Here is a 22,942-nt window from a genome sequence, read left to right as displayed (position 1 = left end):
TTCAATGACAAGGTTAAAATCAAAATCACAAAGGAAATGCTTTGTAAATTGCAGTTTTATATAGTAGCCTAGGAGTATATATACACTTTTGACACTTGCAATAATACATCTTCTGGCCTCCTGTGGAATAGCTTTCCGCTGATCAATTGCAGGCTTAGTTTTCATGCATTTCAAGATGGCGGACGATTTGGAAACATCTGCAAAACGCCAAAAAACTGAGCAAATATTTCGCGTAACAGTGAAGGCGCCCATCAATATCGCAGTTATTAAATATTGTAAGTATTATACTTTGGAATACGGTTGGTTTTAGTTCCTGGCTTTATTGGCTTTGCATTTGTTTGCATTTGTTCTTTACACATTCAATGGCTTCCGTGTTGTGATAGTTTAATGCTCAGTGTGTATTCCGTTGTTTTTACAGGGGGAAAGAGAGACGAGGAGCTTATTTTACCTTTAAATTCTTCCCTCAGTGCAACGATCAACTTAGATGAGGTAAATATAAATGATAACACCCTCAATCACATGGCATGGAAATTGTTCTTCCATAGCTGTCAACCCAACTTGGAAAAATACAGTAAATATATGAAAACACCCAAGAGAGCTAATTCGGGCAAATAAAGAGAATGTATGAACATTCTCACAAAATTAGGCTTGTGATAAGGTCCAAAATCTTGTGACACCCGCCCAATGAGGGTGAGTTACAGCTATGTTCTCCCAACTTGATTTTAGCAGGGGTGGTGAAGTGGTCCCATAAGTGGGGGGAGGGGGGGTGGGGAGTTGGGGGGAGGGGTAGGTGGTGGTTCCAAATCCTATTTATAAGAACGTAGAGAGATTTTAAACTGTCCAACATTTTGTTGTCGGTTGCATATATACCGCTTGAAACATGTTGGTTAAAAAAACATTTCATATATATCTCAAGAAACATACACTCAATAACGTGGGGGGTGCTGCCCCTCCCCTTCCGCCGCCCCTGTTAGTGCTAAGTTTATTTATGTGTATTACACAGCTTTGCACTACTACTACTGTTGTAGCGAGGAGAGACAACCCACAAGACTCTTTATGGATTAATAAAAGGTAATCAGGGCTTATAATCTGATTAATAATCTAGCAACCCCCCATGTTAACCTGGGATTTGAAAAATTAGCTCCTGTGTTTTTTTTTTTGATTATGATATTTTCATCACATTTTAGTTCAGGTGAAAATGATAAATCCCTGATAGTTGTACTTGCACAACTCTTTCGCATGCTTGTTTCACTACCCTGGGTGCTTATTAATTTAATTTTTCAATTGGTGGCAGGGGGGATTTAATGTGTGAAAATGTAAATGTAACTTTATTTTAGTGTTCAATTTAAAAAAATCTAGCTCAAACAGTAAAAAATAAATCAAGAGCAACCACCAAGAAAACAGCATCTTTTGTTGTTCAATAAAAATGTCGTGCTGAAAGCCTTTTATTAAGTCAAACTAAAATTTTTGTGTGTGTTGAGAGCACTTTATGCTTAATGTGTTGTTTCTTTGGGGGGGGGGGCACTTATTTAAGACAGGGTGCTTATTAGTAGTATGGTGCTAAAGCAAGCCTATACAGTGGGAGGGGAGAGGTGGCCAATATTATAGTTATGTTTAAATTGTGAAATATTTTCCAGGGAACAACCTATTGCAGAATCTCCAAGGATTCAGAAATGCATCTCAAAAGGTTTGTTGCTGTTTACCTTGGCCAAAAAAGGCATAGGCAAATGGAAGTAAAGGGATGATTTTAAAGGCCCATAAGCAACTAAGCCTATATCAGATCGTATATAAAATCGTGTTAAAATCGTCAAAATGCAGCTTAAAGTTTTAAATAGTTATTACTTTATTGTTTTACAACAATACCTGGCAAATAATTCTAAGATTTATCTATATGCTGGTATTTATGCGATGTCAGTGAAAGCAGTTTTTCACCACCTCGAGCCGAAGGCCGAAGGTCACCGGAAATTGAAGTATGTAAAAAGGTTCGTGAAACTTGTATTAATCATTCACTGACGTCCAAGAACAATACAGAATTTCTTTTGCATTTTATGAGTATATTTAACGAAAACAATCTTCGCTTTTTTTGTGGCGATGCCAGTTTATATTTTGCCTATTGGGAATCTTGCGAGCATTGCATGATAACAATCACAATGACTTCAAAGGAATTTGGGTTTAGTTTTCCTGGAAGTCAAAGTTTTACAGGTTCTGAGCCACTCATTCACATATAGAGGGAATAAAAATAGCAGGTTCAATTCTAAGGTGAGCATCGATGCAACCCTGAAAATTCAAGAAAGACAAAAAATATGTAGAAGTTTTGCTGTGAGTCGAATTTGCAAATAATAGCAGCCAAATATATATTTTCCTATGGGTTTGGCATATATTCTCCTCAACTTCTAGCTTCATGGTAATAACCTAAAGTTAATTACATGTTATAGTAATTATCAGTGATAAAACAAAGAATAGTTTTGAGTTTGAGTGATTGCATGGAATAAACCAACATCTTTCCTGATGACATCAATCTTTATGTGTCAATGATTCTTATCCTGAAGCACGCACTGTTTGGTTGTTTCTTCGTTATGTAATGTTCTTGTCTTCTTAACGTAATGTTCTTGTCTTCTTAAATACTGTGGCTTTTTTCACCGGCGAAAACAAGATGAAACACGCACCTCGAGTGTCCGTAGTAAATAATTATATGTATTATAGTCCTCCAATCAAATCGCTTGCAAGACAATGGCACTATTTCAAAACAACAACAATCGCTTTGGTTGCCAATGGGGCTTTAACCAGCTCACTTCAAAATTATTTTATTATTCCAGTAAGGCAGTTGGCTAAAGAGAACTCCCCAGAGAGATGGCAAGAGCTTAGAAATTATGGTCTGTGTATCTATTCCAAGAACAACTTCCCTACAGCTGCAGGACTGGCATCATCTGCGTCAGGCTACGCATGTCTTGGTAAATTAATCATTGACATGTGATGTGGGTAATATTCAAATTATACACAGGCTCTTCAAAAATCCTTCTGACAAGACACTACAGGTTGGTAAAGTGGGGTATGGATCACGTTTCACAAAATGGCTTTTTTTTTACGTTTCACAGACCGAAAAAAAGGCATTTTAAATAATTAAATCATGTTTCACGGACGTTGAAATGGAGGATTCCACGTTTCTTGACAGTAAAAAATAGCCAAATCTCGTTACACGAAAATACCATTCACATACCACTCTGACACTACCCATCTCTCTATTATGGCTTTAGTTTTCTTGATTTATTTTTATTTTTATTTATGTCTTCTAGTGCTTGCATTGTCAAAATTATATCATCTTGATATGGAGCTGTCAAGCATAGCAAGGTATATCACCTTTTGTATGACTCATGACATAAAAATGCAGGAGACACATTCCCCCTCCCCCTCCATCTGGGAAAGGGAAATAATTTGGTAGAGGTGAGAAACTTTGAAGTAGGATTTAGTTATTTCTTTTTATGCTCAAGTTTTTGGGGACTGAAAGTGACATTAAGTAGAGACATTTCTAAAAAAAAGTACAAATGTGCTTGTTGGAATCCTTTCAAGTTCGTATTTTTAAAAATATTTTTTTTGTTTTTAGCATCATTTTTATCAGTGGAGGGATTATTGTGTGTCAGGCTATGGTCTCCTTCAGCTCCCAATAAGAATAGGTGGAGCACACCTTCCCAAGGGGCCTTTTATTGACTTACCCCACATTTCCGGATTTTTGATCAAAATCTGTAGCATACTATTGGTTAATGCAAGTGCGTTGCTTATCAGGCAGGGATCAGGAAGTGCCTGTCGTAGCATGTACGGCGGATTTGTGAAGTGGGAGGCAGGGTGTCGACCTGACGGCACTGACAGCATTGCTAGCCAGGTAGCATATTTTTAAATATATTAAAAGTAACCAATATTTGTATTCTAAATTCATTTTGGTAACTCAAGAACTGTTATAACAATCAATTTTTTTTTCTATATAAAGACCAGTAAAGTTTCGAGATAATGCTATTCAATGCTGACATACAGTATTATTTGATGCTATGTCATGTATAACTTTTGCTTACTGTTTTTCAGATTGTGGATGAAAAACACTGGTCAACACTCCGCATCCTTATACTTGTGGTATGTAAGGTTTTGAAGAATAAACTTTAATACATTCTCTAAGTACATTCTATGTCATATCTATGTCAGGCTTAATAGTCAGTGGGTAGCATTGTCTGAAAATGGGACACAAGGCTGAAGGGACCAATAAAACAAAGAAATCAAATGGGATGTTTGAAATAATAGCATTGGAGTGAGAAAATGATGTTTTGGTAGATGGAAGTCTGTACAACCATCACACATTTTTTTAATGAAGTTTGTCTCTTTCATACATGTTTGCTAAAACTTTGGTTTCAACTGCTGGTTGGTAGCAAGTCTTAAAATATTGTGGGGGGGAGGGGGTGGTGGAGTTGGCACAATATTTAGACTAAGAAAACTGCTTAGGGACAAAGCCATTACCTTTCTGGTGTTCTGAAAACAGCCTCACACCTACGTGTTTATCAATTCAATGTAGATTAATGATGAAAGAAAAGCTAACCCCAGTACATCTGGCATGAGACGAAGCACAGAAACAAGTGAGCTTTTGCAGGTATGTCCTAAGGGGCATGGTGAGATATGGGAAAGGAGGGATGGGGGTATCCTAGGGGCATAGTGAGACATGGGAAAGGAGGGAGGGGGGTGTCCTAGGGGCATAGTGAGACATGGGAAAGGAGGGAGGGGGTGTCCCAGGGGCATGGTGAGACATGGGAAAGGAGGGAGGGGGGTGTCCTAGGGGCATGGTGAGACATGGGAAAGGAGGGAGGGGGGTGTCCCAGGGGCATGGTGAGACATGGGAAAGGAGGGAGGGGGTGTCCTAGGGGCATGGTGAGACATGGTAAAGGAGGAAGGGGGGTGTCCTAGGGGCGTGGTGAGACATGGGAAAGGAGGGAGGGGGTTGTCCTAGGGGCATGGTGAGACATGGGAAAGGAGGGAGGGGGTGTCCCAGGGGCATGGTGAGACATGGGAAAGGAGGAAGGGGGGTGTCCTAGGGGCATGGTGAGACATGGTAAAGGAGGAAGGGGGGTGTCCTAGGGGCATGGTGAGACATGGTAAAGGAGGAAGGGGGGTAGCCTAGGGGCATGGTGAGACATGGGAAAGGAGGGAGGGGGGTGTCCCAGGGGCATGGTGAGACATGGGAAAGGAGGGAGGGGGGTGTCCCAGGGGCGTGGTGAGACATGGGAAAGGAGGGAGGGGGGTGTCCCAGGGGCATGGTGACACATGGGAAAGGAGGGAGGGGGGTGTCCTAGGGGCGTGGTGAGACATGGTAAAGGAGGAAGGGGGGTGTCCTAGGGGCATGGTGAGACATGGGAAAGGAGGGAGGGGGGTGTCCTAGGGGCGTGGTGAGACATGGGAAAGGAGGGAGGGGGGTGTCCTAGGGGCATGGTGAGACATGGGAAAGGAGGGAGGGGGTGTCCCAGGGGCGTGGTGAGACATGGGAAAGGAGGGAGGGGGGTGTCCCGTTGGCATTGAGGCATTACATTTTCTAGGTCAAAGGGGCAGTCATAGGCACTGTTATCCATCCTTGGTTATGTTCTAGCATCTCCATCATAACTCACAAGATGAAAAGGTCTCTTTCTCTCCAGTTTAGAGCTCAGAAGTGTGTTCCTAAGAGAATGGAAAATATCACAAAAGCTATCAAGGAGAGAGATTTCCACACATTTGCAGAGATTACAATGAAGGTATTATATGAGACAAAGATTGATTCATCTGTTTTATTATGTTTTGTATTATTTTGTACTGTGAAGGAAAAGTACCTGATTCCCTTCCCAGCAAGCAGTCTAACAATGGTGATCTAGGGGACACACACACCCCCTCCCCCCAGACAAGGCAACAATTTCACACAAAATTACTGCACCACCTGTAAAATTGGAAATATGTAGAGTGGTTCATTAAGTCTCAGTGCCAGATTTCTAGCAGATGATTCATCAGAAGGTGAACAGTCCACACTTATTTTTGGTATTGGCTTTACAGGTCACAGGCTGGGAGGGGGTGGTGGTGATATGTATCATATGGAAAAAGCATAAAGTATTTGAAGATTCCCTAATAACAAATGACCCACTTTTTTATGCCAAAGGGAGTTGTGCAACCCCTGTGTACGCTCCCGGGTCACGGTGTAACCCATGCTGAAATCAACAAATGGCCCTCTGCTATATGTTTTGTTTTTTGTTGAAAGCAGGTATTCGTACCAAGGCACCTGGGGGGGGGGGGTGGGAGGGGGGGGTTGTCGTAGGTGGAGAGATAATCTGGAGGGGAGGAAAATGTGGAACATATATGATGGCGTGGAATGGCAAGAATGGGGATGACAAAAGCAAATATATTGAGTGACAACATGGAAAGGTGGGATATTTCGTAGAGCTCTTCGAAAAGTTAAGCAACATTTGGGGTGTTCTTTGGTGTGAATTTCTGGATCTGTCCCTTTTGATAACCATCTGGGGTGGGTGGGAGGGGGGGTTGTAGGTGAAGAGATAATCTGGAGGGGAGGAAAATGTGGAACATATATGATGGCGTGAAATGGCAAGAATGGGGATGACAAAAGCAAATATATTGAGTGACAAAAAAAGTTAAGCAACATTTGGGGTGTTCTTTGGTGTGAATTTCTGGATCTGTCCCATTTGATAACCACCTGGGACACTAATTTCCAGGACAGCAACCAGCTGCATGCAGTGTGTCAAGATACTTACCCACCCATCACGCCACCCTACATGAACTCCACCTCACATCTCGTGGTACAGCTAGTGACGGCCTACAACAATAACCATGGCAACAACAAGGTACTCAATACGGAACCTTCACTACTTTAGCTTCCCATTTACAGGTCGATTGTCACAAGGCAGCTTTGTGTTCCAGGTTGCATACACATTTGATGCAGGACCTAATTCTGTTTTGTTTACGCAAGAGGGTGACCTTCCTGAGTTGGTAGCTTTGATAAAGCACTTCTTCCCTCCTGCTTCTGGAAAAAGGTTGGCTAATCTTACCAAAAATAATTACTGTGAGTTTATTCATTAAAGCTGACCTTATTTTCTTCAGTTTTGTCCAAGGTATACCAATACCAGACAGCGGCATTGAGAAGGTATGCTGTTATATATTTATTGTGGTTTGCTAATGCCTCTAAAAGTGGTTGGGATGACCATTTGCAAAATCAACTGTTAATATGGGGTAACAGGCATTTGGCTGATATAAAAACCTTTGCCCAAAAAGATATCAAGGTTGTTCATTTACTCATTTAGGAGGAAATTATTACTCTTAGGTTTCTCATCCTAGTTCACAGAGGTTCTTAAGTTTCTTTTATTTGAGCAGACTTTCTAGTAAAATGAGGTGGTTCTTCTCAGCCCCCTGGCTATGGACAAACCCACCATTGCGAAAAGCATTCTAACACACACCAAATCTTGAAGTGGAAACACATACAAAACATATGGTAACAGAGAAACTTTAGTTAACAGCCAACAGATTTGTTGCTTGCTACATCCAGTGTAGATCAGTTTGATCTTTAGGAATAACATTGTGACCCACATCACATTGTTTGTGATTGACTCAGGACCTGCTGAATGCTATTGGTATGGACCAATCATTTACTCATTTCAGTGGCGCAGCCAGGATTTTTAACAGGAGGGGGCCTAAAATGCCCTTTCAAGGCATTTTCTCTTATATTTGAGATACTGTCTCCTTGGCTAGGCCCTTGCATTTAGTCATTTAGCAGAAAAATATATCTCTAAGGTTTTTGCAGACTTTCAAGTTGAGCAGGGTGGCTCTTCTAAAGCCTCCCTGGGTATGGATACACCCTCCATCATGAAAAACAATCTAACACACACCAAATCTTGTAGTGGAAACACAAAAAAAAAACATGTTAACAGGGAAACTTTAGTTAACCGCTAACAGATTTGTTGCTTGCTAGATCCAGTTTACATTGTCACCCACATTTTGTTTGTGATTGTCTCAGGGCCTGCTGAATGCAATTGGTATGGATCCCAATCCTTCCAGCATAAAATATGTCATCAGTACAAAGGTTAGTACAGCTGCAGCTAAATGTGTTGATCACAGTGTAGAAGCCTCCTCCTTCCTGTTCTATTCACCACTATTCTCTTAGCTAGTTTGCTATTTTCACTGAAACCCCCGAGAAATGCATGCTACCTCCTTAATTGATGTGCTTTTAATGTTGGCAGGTTGGTAGAGGACCTATCTTAATCAATGACAACAAAGACCATTTATTGGATGCGACTGGAAACCCCTTTGAATAACAAAGTTTCTGAAGGGCAAGACAAGACTAAATTATTCTTTAATAGATAGTATAGTGTATTGTATTATGATTGGAAAATGTGATGAAATATGTAATAAATCAAATAGTTTCAAAGTCAAATGAAAAAACATAACACAATTTTTTTTTCCTCTTACAACCTACACTTTCTTACTAGAATGGTTATACTTCTAAATCCATGAAAGGTTTACTGCCTTTTTTTTTCTTTTGTAACATTCCCAGTTACCAACACTCCCAGTAACCAACAAAACCATCAAATTTCTGGCATTGTTAAGCGCAAGATAAACAGAATTTGTTAGGCTGACTTCTGCCTTTTTTTATTTGTCAGGCTTGTTTCAGCTAGCAGGCCCCCAATGCATGATGGGGGGCCGCTCAGGTTATGCTATTTATCTTGACCAGGTTTTGATTTTATCATCAGAATTTAGCCTAATAAATCTGTTCTTCCTGCCCTTGCTAAATCTTCTGTACAGTATTTGCACAATGATGAAGACACATTTCTGAAATAATTATTAAGGTATACATGCCCTAAAGGCTATCCACTGAGAATCCCGAAATTGAGAAAATCAAGATTGTCCTCTCAACAGCAACAGCTATGTTGTTGTGTTTTAGAATACAGACCTTGATGTTAAAGAGCATTATTGTTTTGAGAAAAAGTCAACAAATAGGGGCCCTAATTAAACTGCAGGGGCAGTTCCTGTCTACTGCTATTCCAATACATTCCCAGGTGCAGTTGGGATTTTTTTTTACTGTCCATAGATACAGAATGGCTATAGAGAAGGGAATGTCTTGAACAAAGGCTTTAGAACATCAACTGACTGCTTTATACTGAGCGAGCCTTAGAGTATGCTAATAAACCTAGCTTCAGAGTATAGACCAGGCCTTGGATTATAGACTGGCCCTCAAAGTATTGACCAGAATATAAACCAGACTTCAGAGTATAGACCGCCTATATGGACTACCCTCTTCATGAGATAGCCAAAGATGCCGCTTCAACTGGATTGCTGTGATGAATTTCTTGTCACACTGCTCACAGACAAACTTCTCATCGCCAACATGCTGTTTGATGTGTCGTCGTAGGCCCTCCAGGTTCTCGTAGGTCTTAGGGCACCACTGACATCTGATTTTGAAAGTTGAAGTGGTCAATAAACAAGTGAACCTGGCATGTGTATTTCATTGAAGAGAGTGTGCTCTATAAGTTTTTAAATCGTTATTATTTTTTTACTTTCAAATCCGTTTATCACAACCTGCGCTTTCAAAGCACGATTTCTTTTGGTTTTCTGTTCCATCAGTAAAATCACTCTGAGCCAATCAGAGTCTCGCTTTGTGCACTTCCCTGACTATCCTCTGGACGAAAACCAGACAGTGTCGCGACAGAAAGCCAGGCAACTGCAATAGGCGAGAGATGGCAAAAATCTGATTGGCTTAGAATAATTTGACTGGCGGAACAGAAAATCCCAAAAGACAAAAACAAGTCGATGTTTTGAAAATGCGGCGTCGCGATACAACGGATTCGACAGTAAATGACATGTGACAGCAGACATTGGTAAATTACATAGCAGATATTTGTCAACATGATGGGTTGTGGCACCTCTTAGAACAACATTCTTTGGGTTACTGTACATCTATTAAATGGAGAAAACCAGGTAAAAAAATACAACAAAAGGTTGGTTACACACAAGGCCATAGTTTACTTACTCGTAGGGTTTCTTCTTTGCCTCTTTGTGTATATGCATGTGTCTTTTCAGGTAGATTTGGTTTATAAACTCCTTGTGGCACTTATCACAGGAGACCACGCCCTGTCGACTATGGAGCATCATGTGCGCCTTGAGGTTGTCCTGCCTGGTGAAAGCTGATCCGCATTCTGGACACTTGTAGTTCTTTTCATTGTTGTGAGCAGCTACGTGGCGCTTCAGGTCTGCACTTTTCACAAATGCATGGCCACAGATTGAACACTTGTGCCGTTTGTCACCTGGGAAAGAAATGAAAAAAATGAAAACCTTGATTTGTACACAGAGTTCAAAACTTTCACCCTTAAGTGACTCCAAATTAAAAAGAATTTGCTTGTAGCAACATTCCTTACTAAAGTCTGTCTGTCAAATTGATTTGTTGGGACATTTGTTACTTATTTAGTTAACCATTTCCTCCCAAGCTTGGAGTGGTACTATTCTATTGATCATCTACCCTCCCAGTAAAGGGTTTAACGAATTCCCCTGACCTCCACCCCCTGAGTCAGAAGACATAAGAACAATGGTACCTATGTGGTACTTGATATGTGCTTTGATGCATCCCTTGGTTCTGAACTCCTTGCCACAATATTCACACTTGTAGGGCGTCCCTGAAACATGTATAGCCATGTGAAGCTTGACCTCGTTAGTAGTACGGAATGCCTTCTGGCACACCTGTTGACAAACACAAAGATATCTCACAATCATTTGGTGTCATTAAGGCCAATTCCATGATGAGGCTTTATTCAGGGCTTCTGGAATTACGTGAAAAAAAACCTCCAAATTACGCGGGATTCTTTGCTAAATTACGCGCTAAATCACGCGGAAAATCAATCATTATGCGCTAAATTATGCGGGATTTTACAATACAATTTTGTGGGATTTTTTACTGAATTACGTGCTATATTACACGGAATATCAACTGTTACGCCCAAACTACATTTTGTACTGAAGGAAAGCACGAAATAACTTGAAAAGGTTATTTTTTGTGTGAAAATATCTTAGGCAAGTTTTCATTGGCTCCTAGCCACCAGCCAATTTTAAAAAAAGGTATTTTATTATTAGTCCTAGGCCTTCGTCGTTTAGCAAAGAATGCCTAGTTATTTTATTTGTTTTTGAAATTCAGTTTAAAATATCGCACTCTTACGAAGAATATCTCTTTTTTACGAGAAATAGAGGTAAGACCCCTAAAAGAACACATCAGCTGTGCAATTAAATGTTTTGTCTTTCAAAATTTAGCCAAATTACGCGGGATTACGTGGAAATTTGTGGATTATGCGGATTACACGGAAAAAGCGAAATTATGCGCTTCCGCACAAGCGCGTAATTCCAGAAGCCCTGTTTATTGTGCTTGTGGGTGTGGAGTATATTTCAATTCAGTACACTGAGTAAAAGCGTGCGTGGGCGCATCTAGGGTGGGATCAGAAGGTGGAGGTACTCTCCATTTTGAGAGATTTTGCTAAAAAAAAAAAGCTGGAGTATATTTAAATTCAGGAAAGGACAATAAATCCTGATCCTTGCTTTGGCCCTCTCTAGTTAGAGATCCTGGATCTGAATTTCATTTGTTCAACTCCTGTATTTCAACTTATTTATAAACAAGTCCCATTGCAATACAGTATGAACATCTCAGGCTTTTTGTAAGAGGCAAGTCCAAGCCTCATGATGATCCTTAGAATCGACCCAAACAAATAATAATAACTCCCCTTGTTCAACTCCATGGTTGAGCAACACCGAATAAGAAGTTGAGCTTACCTCACACGAATACGGCCTTTCAGTAGAATGGGTAAAACCGTGTCTCTTGAGATCATTCTTGGTAAAAAATCTTTTTGCACATGTTGGACATTCATGATCTCTTGTGCGATCATCTGAAACAGTATTAAGTCATTATTTATACATAGTAGGTGAGAAAATAAACTTGTTCAATTGTTTGTAAGCCAATCAGCATCCAGTAACATTGCACTGATTTACTCTTTTTTCTGCACTGAATTACCTGAAGACTGCACTTCTCTCAGCCAATCAGTATAGAGTAATTTTGCAATGTATGTATATTATAATAACAATTAACATGGAGCCAACTAAAGGAGCATAATACTCTACAGAAACTCACCTGCTGGTGTTTTGCTATTACTCTTTTTAATAGAGAGCTGGCCAATTTTTGTAGATCTCTGCTCCTCTCTTATGCTCCCAACGATCACCTCCTCCTTCTCGTCTCCAGTCTGAGTAATCACTTCACGCACTCTACAGACTTCCACCTTACTGAATGAGACTTGCGTAACAGTTCCCTGAGGCTGCTGGGTCGGGGCTTGACTCTGTTGTTGCTGGGTGTCTTGGTTGTTTTCCTGGTTGGTGTTGCCTTGGGGTGACTGTTCAACCTCCATGCTGTCAACAGTTACAGAAGGTCCTTCGACAGGGGTGCTACTCAGAAAGCTACTACTGTTACCACTCTCATCCACAACAACCTCATGCATTAGATTACTCGTAACAGAGCCTAGCGACACAAGCGTCAAGGCGGCATTAGTAGCAGGGTGACGGGAGCTAATGGTTGCCTCATCTAAATCAGCAAGGTCCATTGCTTTTTCTATGACACTGCTTCCAACAGTTGTTGTAGAGGAGGTTGTTGTAACGGTAGAATAAGACTGTGGTACGAGCATAGTGCTGGGGAGAGAGCCACCAGAACTTGAGCCCACTGTCAATGTGACAGCTTCTGTCCCTGGCGGGAAGCTGGAAGCATTCAGCAAATACAGTAGAGTTGCAGAATTTTCACCTGTTGTAAAGGGTGTTAGTGACTGATTCTGAATGTCTACGGTATGGAACTGCACAGTCTGCTGGTCTTCCACAGGAGCATTTTGTTTGTTGTCTAGCAGTAGGGTACCACCTTCAGGGAGAGCTGTCGCCTCCAATGCAATACTTCTTCCATCAACAGTAGATGCAGTAGCAGCTTGTGAACTATCAATTGTCTCGATTGTGATATTTCCCTCTAAATTCTCATGATTTCCATTTGAATGTACCTGAGACTGGTCGCCATTTTCTTTTACCAGATCTGAGTTTGAAGCAACTGACTCCGGTAGAGCAGCAAGGGCCGAAGCGACACACTCCTCCGCCTCTACAATCTCGTTTTCCTCACATGTGGTTGTATTTGTTTCTTGGCCTTTTCTGCTTTCCTGGACTCCCTTAGCGGCAGAACGCCTGGTCTTCATCGCTAAAGCAGAAAGAAATTTATAAGCAGGGAAGCCAAACACTTGGAATTATCAGCGAGAATGTCGTCGCCGTGTTGATTTTAGTTTACATGACACGATAAACAAATACGAAAAATATGCAGCTTTCAATTATGGAGTTGTAATTCCTAAACTAGGGCATCAACAACTCATCTTAGATACCGATAACGCTATCTGCAGTGTGTTAGTTCAGTTGAACTACTGATAATCTTATCAAGAAAGCAAATAAACAGACGAAGATGTACGCAAAAGATCATAGACCAGCATGGCAGAACGCGCGCAACTTTTAGACAATAACCACAATAAAACACAAAATATGCAATAACATCTTTAGGTTATCGAATATCTTACCCTGAAATACAGCTTTTGGTTAATCGCCTACTTTTCCCAAGCCTTGGAGGAGCGTAAAGCTAAGATTTCACCAAATAATAGAGGAATTTTTTAAGAGAACGAAGAAGAAGAGTTTCAAGTACGGCAAGGCGTTCTTCACGCACAAGGTCGCATTGGTCCCGACATGCACAGCGAGGTTAAAAGCCACTCCTTTCCACAGGGTACCCATGCTGCGAGTATTGAAAAAGTCATAGCCGGAGGCCATGTACAAAATCGGGGTACAATGCTGAAGTATTGGAAGTTTTACCACAGGGCCTTATTTGTGTGTATTTGCGATCATACTTTCCTTACTTCTGTGATAGTGACATGCATGTTTTTTCTCACCTTTTTTCTGTCCTTTTAATGTTAAAATTTCGTTTTATTTTTGCTTGGATGTACATTAACTTGCCTCCTCCAGGAGATGTACCTGAGAGATACCACGAGTGGGGGGGGGGGGGGGGGGGTGGGAAGTAAAATATCATTTTAATCAAACTGAATATTACTATAAAACCAACCGGTCACTAACTAATTTATTCAAACAAGAATTCAACCCCTGCTTTTAACAGTAGATATAAGAGTATTGGCTAGGGGCAATGCTACCCAAAGGAAATTAACCTACAGATAAGGTAAAAATCAACAAAGGTTGAAAAAAGGTATGGTGAACGCCTCTGTGAATCAGAGTAGTTGCACTGACATTTGGAGCGTTAGCCCTGCGTCATTGCATAAGCTTGTCTACATCACGCCTACCATCCAGTTTTTCTACAGCTTGTCTGTAGCCCGGGAGGGGAGAGGGGAACTCTAAAGAAAAGTAGATGGGGGTGATTGTCACATTATTTAGGGTATAAAATTTCAACTGCCATACCTCAGGGGAGGTTGATGGATTTTTCCGATTTTGTTATTTCTTACGGTATAAAATTCAACCAATTGCTATTTCTAATGGGGTGTTTACGTGACAAAGGCCCCCTGATAGGTCTCTGGGCACACATCTAAAAAGAGCTTGCTCCAATGAACATGCCATGACACATATATAATACAGGTCATTGCCCTATTTATGAGCCCTGCCCTATATATAAACCAAATGACAATAATTTACAAGTTTATTCAGTTTAAAATTCACTGTTTAGTTAATATAAGAGGCAAAAAAGTGACATGACAAACATAAAATCAGCAAATAAAATTATTCGCACAAACACAATGTTGCAATAAAAGAGGCATCTTGTCAGCAATAAAACTTAGAACCAACATATAAACATACAGTGGGACACAGGCTAGAATGGTGGCCTTGACAGATTTATGAAGTAGATGAGGACCTGAGATACATACTATCTGATTCTTGTTGTATTGGTGGTCATGGTAGAGGGTGCCACACTATAATATGGTGTTTTTTCTATACAGCTCAAATCAATTATGTAATTTTTGTCCAGATCTCAGACAATGTATGTATTACTACTTACTGAGAGAGCAGCTATTTTGTGTATCTTACATAAATAACAAAATCCATGAGGTAAGCTTTAGTATGCCTTGTTTGTGAAAGTAATCTAGCATTTTAATTGATGGTCATCTGATGAAGGCCACTAAGTTCTTTCATGTTTCATGTTGAATCCCTCTCCTTCAGAATGGCACAAATGGAACAAGACCACTTCAGAGCTTTGAATGGAAAATGTCAAATGTAAAGTCCTTTTGTGGGGTGCTGATACCACTTGTTATATTCTCTCACTGACTAGAGCCCAACTCCAATGGAAATTAAGGTGTCGTTATTGATGTGCGCACTGCATCTTGGGCCCTCCCGTTGTCTCCTCCTCATCGCTGTCGGCATCATATGCCTCTCTCCTACCCTGGCCTGGAGAGTAGTTAGGGTCCAAATCCTCCATATCCACTTCTTCCATTTCGTCATTTACTTTGGGTGGGGTCGGTCGCTTGGGTAGGAATGTTTCAAGTTGCTGGAACACAAAAAGGCATTGGTCTTGTAAGTACAAAGAAGAGAATCTTTCATAGGAGAGTGAGAACAAATATCATCAGAAATATCAATGAGAATTGTAGTATCTGGATATATTAAAAAGTGAGTGCCATATTTTTGCAGCAGATTAGTTCCATGAAACACAGAGAGTGAGGGGGACAATATACGATACTGTAGAGTATCATAACAAAGAATTAAGAGTCAAAACTTGTAAAGAGCATCTAAAAATTACTTTATTGTCAATTCTCACCTTTAACTTTTCTTCAGGAAGAAATCCATTTGGTGGAAATTCAATGTCAAATTTTATATACAGGTTGCCTTTGTCGAATGGGTGTCTATACGCAGGCATTCCTTCCCCAACAATCCCGCGGATACATCCTAAAATTTAGAATGGTACATTAATATAGAAGATCTGGAACAAGGTTACATAGAAGATAAGGCTTCCACATCTGTATATATAGTCATCTGCCCACTCAGGAAATTAAAGCCAGTTGATTCGTTTTGCGTGATGCTTGGTTTTGTAGGCTGTGAAAACCCTATGCTTGTGAATTAAATCCGTTTGGGTCATGCTAAAATTCAATCTATCCTACCAGGTCCTAAGTTATATTTTTCAAAATGATGGGAGTTTCAAACAATCAAAACAAAAACAAAACAACAGTGTCACTTAAGTCGGATTCACAGACTTTAAGCCTGGTTATGTCTGCTTTGCAGCCTATAATTTATTTTTTTGATGTGTGAATTGTACTTAAGGCTTGAACCCTATTTCGCCCTAAAGTTTAGGAATTTTTTTTACTAAATGTTAGACACTTGTTTTTTTTTCTTAACATACAAACATGCATTAGTGGCTGTCATGGGGTGAGAACTTATAAGAATAGTCAAGGAAGCAGATTCAGACAAGGATACCACGTTACAGTAGCGAAAACATTCCTGGCAATGTAAACCATACCTGGTTCAATAATATTGCCTGCATGGTAACGAATCAAGAGGTCCCGGCCATCCAAGTGCTTGACAACCATGTGAAAGCCGCACAAGGCCTCTGCTAAAGTGACTGTCTTAGTCATGAAGAGATCCATGCCTTGTCGTGAGAACAAGTCATGGTCTTTTTGTTGAATGACAAGAATGACATCCCCAGGTTCCACGTTTGGCTGTTGAGGAGAGGATAACATCACATTTAATGGGCAAAGTCATGGAGGAGTCACAAGACAGATTTCAAAAGTAAAGCACTCAAGTATACTATACATGCCTACAACTGCCCCTGAGGGCAAAATATAACGAAGCCCTTATTAGAGAGCAAGGCTTATATTTTTCAATAAATGCTATATAACATAAAAAAATGTTTAGATGAACGATGCATGGTAAACACACACAAATGAAGGTTTGGTTACTTTTCAAGTCGGCTACTGGAAAAGAAGTTTTAACAGTGATAGCTACAAATTTCATTTAGCCAAACTTTTTTTTAGTCCTTGCCAGCTCTTATGTTTATGGGCCTGTTTGCACTCTATGTCTCTCACCTCCTGGTCACCCTCTCCTCGAAATGTAATTTTTTGTCCATCGCTCATGCCTTTGTCAACATGGACCTGAAAAGTGTTGAAGGCATCCCCACCATTAGGTATGGCTAGTCTTATATTCTCCTTGCCATCGTCATCTAGTCATCATACCATTATAATCACTATTATCTCACATACATGTTGCCTCATTGTCACCATCATCCGTCACTACCATTATTGTGACAACCATCACACATATATACTAAAGATGTTGCATTATCATCACCATCATCTGGTCATAATACCATAATCATCAATACCATCAGCATTTTTATTGTGACAATATGATCATTAACTTTGTCAATATTAAAACCTTTCTTGAATATCTGTTAACTCATGATCACCCTGAAAATGTAACATTTATTTATTTATTTATTTATTTATTTATTACATTCACGGTGATGACGGCCGTACGAGGCAGAGAACAGGACTCGAGGTCCCTTACAGGCTCAGCCTCCGAAACAACCAATCAATGCTTTATATCCTATTTTACCTCTAAAATTTTGCTTTCTTTCACCACTTTCTTCCCTTGACATTTTTTACATCTGTCTTTGGGATTTATCACTTCACCTGTGGAAGAGAAAACATCTTTACAACATTGTTGGTAGTGACGATGCCAACTTGCCAATGTAAACTGCATGTTCTTTTTTGTTTAATAATAAAACCTACATATGACATAAAGTTCATGAAAAAAATATGAATGTGATAAGGGTGCAATGGTTAAAAAAGAAACAATAGTGAATACTGCTTAGCTTGCAGCAAACTTTGTCACAAAATGGTGATTGGATTTACATTGTCAAAAGTGTTCTAGAATACAGACAATCCTAACCGGAATGTTTCAAAATAAAAAATTGTTGAGTGTGCAATCAACATGGATAGGGGGTGCGACAATGAGCAACAAATACTTTCTATTTCTTATCATTGAGATTTATTAAGATTAATAAAAACAGGGGGCACCATCTTGTCAAGTTCTATTTAAGTGCCCTTGGCAGTGACACCTGGGTTATTGTTTTAAGTCATGTTATGTACTAAAATCTCAAAATACCCATCTAAAAATAAAGTTTGATACTTTATTTACCAAATCCAATCAGAAATATCTCATTGGCTTTTGCAAATCAGCCGATGGAAATGGATGCTTTTTGCACTTGGTACTTTGCTGGAGTGACAAAATGGTGGCTGACAGAGGCTGTTTAAGTGTGTTACAAACCTTCTCCTGAACAGTCATGACACATAGACTGCATCTGCTGCACCATTCCTGGGCCGATTGGTTTGATGGTGACCTTGACTCCTCTGCCCTTGCAACCCGCGCATGGTCGCATTGCACCTGGCTTGCCTCCTGCCCTATAAGCAGATAAGGTGAGTTAGTTAAAACAATGTATTAGCAATAAGGCATATTCAATGTAAATGCATGCACCAAGATTTTCTTGATAACAGTTGATTTTGTGATAGCAATTTTTCCTCTTCCTCATAGAACTAGCATGATAGAACTAATATTTAATTAGGCGTGCTTGTATTTAGAATGGTGGTTAATTGGTGTAGTTACTGTACATACCCTTTACACGTTGTGCAAATCACATTTTTGCTAAGCTGCAGCTTGGTGGTCTTTCCATTATACAAGTCAGCAAGGGTGACCCTGTTGAAAAGAACTTGCAATAAGCTAACGGGGGGTCGCTTGGTTGATAAGAACGTCATGGCTGGGACAATTTTTGGCTTGTTTATGGTAAGTGTTCTGCCGATCTGCCAATATCAATATCATTTTGTTTTTCATAGAAACTTTAAAGTATTGGATATTCAGTGTTGCTATCTATAATCTCTTCTGTAACAAAACAGTGTTGAGTAAACCACAACTCACAAAAAACTTGCAACATACCCCCATATACTCCCAGCCCTGTCAAGTTATTCAATCTGATCAGATATAGAGAGGTCTATCTAACAGAACCATTAACAGTCAGCTTGTGCTTACTTCAAAGGATGAAATAAGTCTTCTCCTCTTCTTCTCCTTGATCTTCCACCCATCCCACCACCGAAAGGCATACCTGGTTGCACCAGACAAATCAGCAATGATTCCAGGATCATTAGAGGTCATTTTACATGTCATTAAAAAAACGATTTTCATTGTCATTTCTAAGGGTAACATTCCTTGAAAATCCCACTGAAATAGCGATAGCCATTACCATAGAAAATTTTAAAAAGGTGTCCATGGCAAAACAAAGACTGAGAAGGGCAGGTGTCATGACATGTTCCTGATTATAGTTGTTTTCAAGTCCAATAATTGCAGGAACATAATTTCAGATTTATGATGAATATATCTTATGATGATCGCAATGAGCTTGAAAATTGTAAGTTCGGCCTTGCCATTTAGCACTCTTGGTAAATGACTATTCTTTGCACATTATAATGGCATGAATGAATAAATGAATTTAAGTGAAGTACCTCCAAAAAGGCCTCCTCCAAATCCTCCACTTCCCCCTCCAAAGATGTGTGACAAAATATCTTCAAAACCAGCTGCAAACAAATGAAAGAAAATTAAAACAAATTGAAACAAACCCTTTCCTTTTTTCGCTCTAAATTCGAAAAATAATCCCACCCTCTGAAAACAAAAAGACTATTAACACATAATTCGTCAAACAGTCTAACTATTACAATAAAAGAGAATAAATTACTCTGACGAAATCACTCATTCAAAGCCGGCTCAATGCACAATAGAACACAGGGATCTCAGACATTGACAGATTAGTTATGTAACGGGTAATTCGGCTCAGTACATGGCAAGAATCATTTCACTTATACACATAAATAACATAGGGATATCTGGATTAAATTGTATGGGTAAATATTGCAGACAGTCTAAGAATTTGAGCCATAATTAGTTGCTATTATATCGAAAAATAAAGCTCACCTCCGCCGCCGGCACCTTCGCGTAGGCCCTTCTCTCCATATCGGTCATACAATTCCCTCTTTTCGGGGTCGGAAAGGATTTCATAAGCAAAAGTGATATCTTTGAACTGCAGACCATAAAACAGTAGAGAGTTAGCTAGGGAGAGATCAGCATTAGAAGCAGTATTACAAGCATAATACCTTTTCACCGGTATCCGGGTTTTTGTCGGGATGTAGTTCTTTCGCTAATTTCCTGTAAGCCTACAAGAAATTGCGTTGAATTTAGACAAGAAATCCTGGTCACATAGGCACCACAATAAGATAGGTGTATGAAGTTGTTACCATTCTAAAGTTTGGTTGGAGTTTTGGTATGATTCCTACCTTTTTAATGTCATTGTCGGAAGCATTTTGTGGGACTCCAAGCAAATCATATAGCCTCGTGTCAGCCATCTTGCATTGGGCAACATAGGAACTGACGAGTGACGTCACGATATCCCGTCATCCCAGTCCCAACACGCACAACAGGGATCCCGAATCCTGGTTATAAGTCATCGCATATACTGTGATTTATCAATGCCGCGGATTTCCTGTGGCAATCTGCCTGCTGACCTGGTCTACATAATCTGCCCCTCTGTGAGACCTCATGAGGCCTTATATAATATCAATCTACCTGAAGGGCTGGGCTCTGCTATTTTTTCATCTCACTCAGTCTTAGTGATGAAGTCTTTCCTTTGCAGCCGTTCTCGACTAGTCACGCTAGGCGCCCCTTGAACCCTCATAAGCAGAACGGCTGCGAGGTAGACTATGAAGTCTCATACTTCAGCCAGAATGCGAAAGCAAGATTGTGCGTCGTTCTTTATTTGATTAATTAGTTTCTTGGCGGTGTGATAGTGAGTCATTTTACTTATTGTTTTGATAACTTTCTAGAGCACAGCTGAAATTATTTCATTAACGTTGGAACATGTGTTTCTTTTCCAGCTAGAATATTCTAGAATTTTTGATATTTTAAGGATGATGCAATGTATCTATTCTTAGTAAGTAAAGCAATTGTGCAATAAGGTTCGCTCGTGACAAGACCGTAACGGACATCGAAAATCTCTAGGAGGGGTGGGGGGACGGCGACCACTGCTCGAGGTTTCCGTGCTGTTGAGGCGTGGCTTATAGCCCTCTTATGCCTAGTGCACACTAGCGACATATCGACATAACGATATGGGCGCGCGCAATCTTATCATATCAATATTTGGGTGACCTTTAAACCCGCTCGGTCAATCTCTGGGAGGCCTGGGTCTAAGGGCTTTTCAAGATTAGTGAGATACAAATACGACATGGATATAACGACCTAGGAGAAAAAAACATGTTTTTTTCTTTTATGTCATTATGTCCATGTCGTTATGTCGGGCTAAACATAGTGCGCGCGCCCATGTCGTTATGTTGCTAGTGTGCACTAGGCATTCGCAAGCGCAAAGGTCTGGTCAAGATGACAATCTCGACCCAGAGCCCTTCTTATCTATGCGCATGCGTCGTATCTATGCGCATGCGTCGTCAAACGTTTGGCGACGCATGCGCAGAAATAAGAAGGGCTCTGGGGACGAGATTGGGGAAAATGAGGGAAAAGCGTACCCGGTGAGCCTGCAGATGATGGGCGAATGTAAATGTAGGGAAAAGGAGCTCCTTCAACCTTCCCTCTCCCTTGCGCGCGCGCCTTCGCCTCTCTTCCCCCCCCCCCCCCCCCCCCGAACCTTTAGGCTTGCTGCGCATGCTGCGTGGCATATTGCTCCGCTGATAAGATCAACACAATTTTTGGTTAAAAGCGGGTATTCGTACCATGGCCCTTGGGGACATAAAAAAGGGGATAATGATTGTGATACGGGTAAAGGTAGGTGGCAGGGGTGAGGGCGGGAGGGTTATTGTGGGGATAATGCTACAGTGAGTGGAGTTGGACTATAAGGAGTGTCCGGTATAGTGATGCAGTTGTTCTTACTATGACGTATAGGGTGAATGGGAAGATTAGGAAAGAGGTAGTGGGTAAGGAGGTATAAACTGGAAAACAAAAAGGCTGATATGGGGTAAGGTGTACATGCTGGTGGAGAAAGAAGTGAGTTAAAATATAATGAAAACAACAAAAGTTCAAAAACATGCACGATGCATGACGGTAAATAAGGAATAGAATATTTCATAGAGCTCTTTGAAAGGTTAGGCAGCCTCACGTGTGTTCTAGTACAGGGTTTATCATCAGAGGGTAAGACCAAGTACTAGTCAAATGCGAAGGGGAGAATGGAAACTGGGAGCCGAGGGATGCTAGGGGGAGGAGGAATGTTTTTATATGAACGAATAAAAAGGAAAAGAAAAAAGAAAAGTCTAACATGCGTTTACACGAAGCCATGCGAGCATTCAGTGATCATTGCCCCTCCAGCTCTGCTATCGCCATATGAAAGTTTCTTAACTTCAAAAATAAGCGTTGGATAGATAGGAAAATAACTTGCCTTTTGAAAACATGTAGACAACAGAGACCAAGATATTTTTTTTCAATCAATTTTTATTGGTAAAACTTGGTGATAACATACATTGAAAGAGCCAAAGCCGGAGGCTTAAGTGGCTTAATTAATGTCATGATATTTTAATAGTACAGGAGTGAAGGATCGATGTATAGCTTGATACAATAAAAAAGAAAAAAAAACATTATAATAATACAATAACAATATAATATTAATAATAATAACTAATCTAAACTAAACTAAAATCGTTGACTTGTAGTAGAGGTCGTTTTTTATGTTTTTTTTTTTATGTAAATTATGCTTTGAGCGCGTTGTGTAATTATGTATATATGAATTGACACAGAAGATTGAAGATAGAGACAGGGGAAGCAAATTATAAAGGTGTGAGAAAACAAAGCAAGATGGCAGTGTCAGGAGAATATATAT

At 40.2% G+C, this 22,942-nt stretch overlaps 3 protein-coding genes across 3 annotated transcripts; 1 reads left to right on the top strand and 2 right to left on the bottom strand.

Annotated features, from left to right (window-relative positions):
* Positions 1-24: 24 nt before the first annotated feature.
* Positions 25-9,492, top strand: LOC5508162 (diphosphomevalonate decarboxylase). Its single transcript, XM_001628730.3, has 15 exons — positions 25-275; positions 419-489; positions 1,004-1,071; positions 1,638-1,687; positions 2,817-2,951; positions 3,294-3,348; positions 3,781-3,877; positions 4,075-4,122; positions 4,556-4,630; positions 5,664-5,759; positions 6,723-6,851; positions 6,928-7,040; positions 7,108-7,150; positions 8,018-8,083; positions 8,241-9,492. Exons 1-15 carry the CDS (start codon positions 164-166, stop codon positions 8,313-8,315), a joined length of 1,233 nt encoding a protein of 410 aa, XP_001628780.2. The 5' UTR covers positions 25-163; the 3' UTR covers positions 8,316-9,492.
* On the bottom strand, positions 8,337-13,785 carry LOC5508161 (zinc finger and BTB domain-containing protein 17). The gene is made up of 6 exons (XM_001628705.3): positions 13,623-13,785; positions 12,164-13,255; positions 11,809-11,921; positions 10,587-10,731; positions 10,028-10,301; positions 8,337-9,449 (listed from the first exon to the last, which is right to left on the bottom strand). Exons 2-6 carry the CDS (start codon positions 13,251-13,253, stop codon positions 9,263-9,265), a joined length of 1,809 nt encoding a protein of 602 aa, XP_001628755.2. The 5' UTR covers positions 13,254-13,255; positions 13,623-13,785; the 3' UTR covers positions 8,337-9,262.
* A 934-nt stretch (positions 13,786-14,719) lies between these two features.
* On the bottom strand, positions 14,720-20,539 carry LOC5508160 (dnaJ homolog subfamily A member 2). The gene is made up of 12 exons (XM_032376973.2): positions 20,403-20,539; positions 20,223-20,282; positions 20,044-20,149; positions 19,578-19,649; positions 19,108-19,180; positions 18,697-18,777; positions 18,352-18,485; positions 17,638-17,714; positions 17,109-17,174; positions 16,544-16,742; positions 15,848-15,975; positions 14,720-15,580 (listed from the first exon to the last, which is right to left on the bottom strand). The coding sequence occupies exons 1-12, from the start codon at positions 20,469-20,471 to the stop codon at positions 15,395-15,397; spliced, it is 1,251 nt and encodes a 416-aa protein (XP_032232864.1). The 5' UTR covers positions 20,472-20,539; the 3' UTR covers positions 14,720-15,394.
* Positions 20,540-22,942: the final 2,403 nt, after the last annotated feature.

Source organism: Nematostella vectensis, chromosome 13 (assembly GCF_932526225.1).
Source record: "Nematostella vectensis chromosome 13, jaNemVect1.1, whole genome shotgun sequence".
Lineage (NCBI taxonomy): Eukaryota > Metazoa > Cnidaria > Anthozoa > Actiniaria > Edwardsiidae > Nematostella > Nematostella vectensis.
The sequence above is the reverse complement of the archived record's forward strand: the minus strand, read 5'-3'. Positions and strand labels throughout refer to the sequence as shown.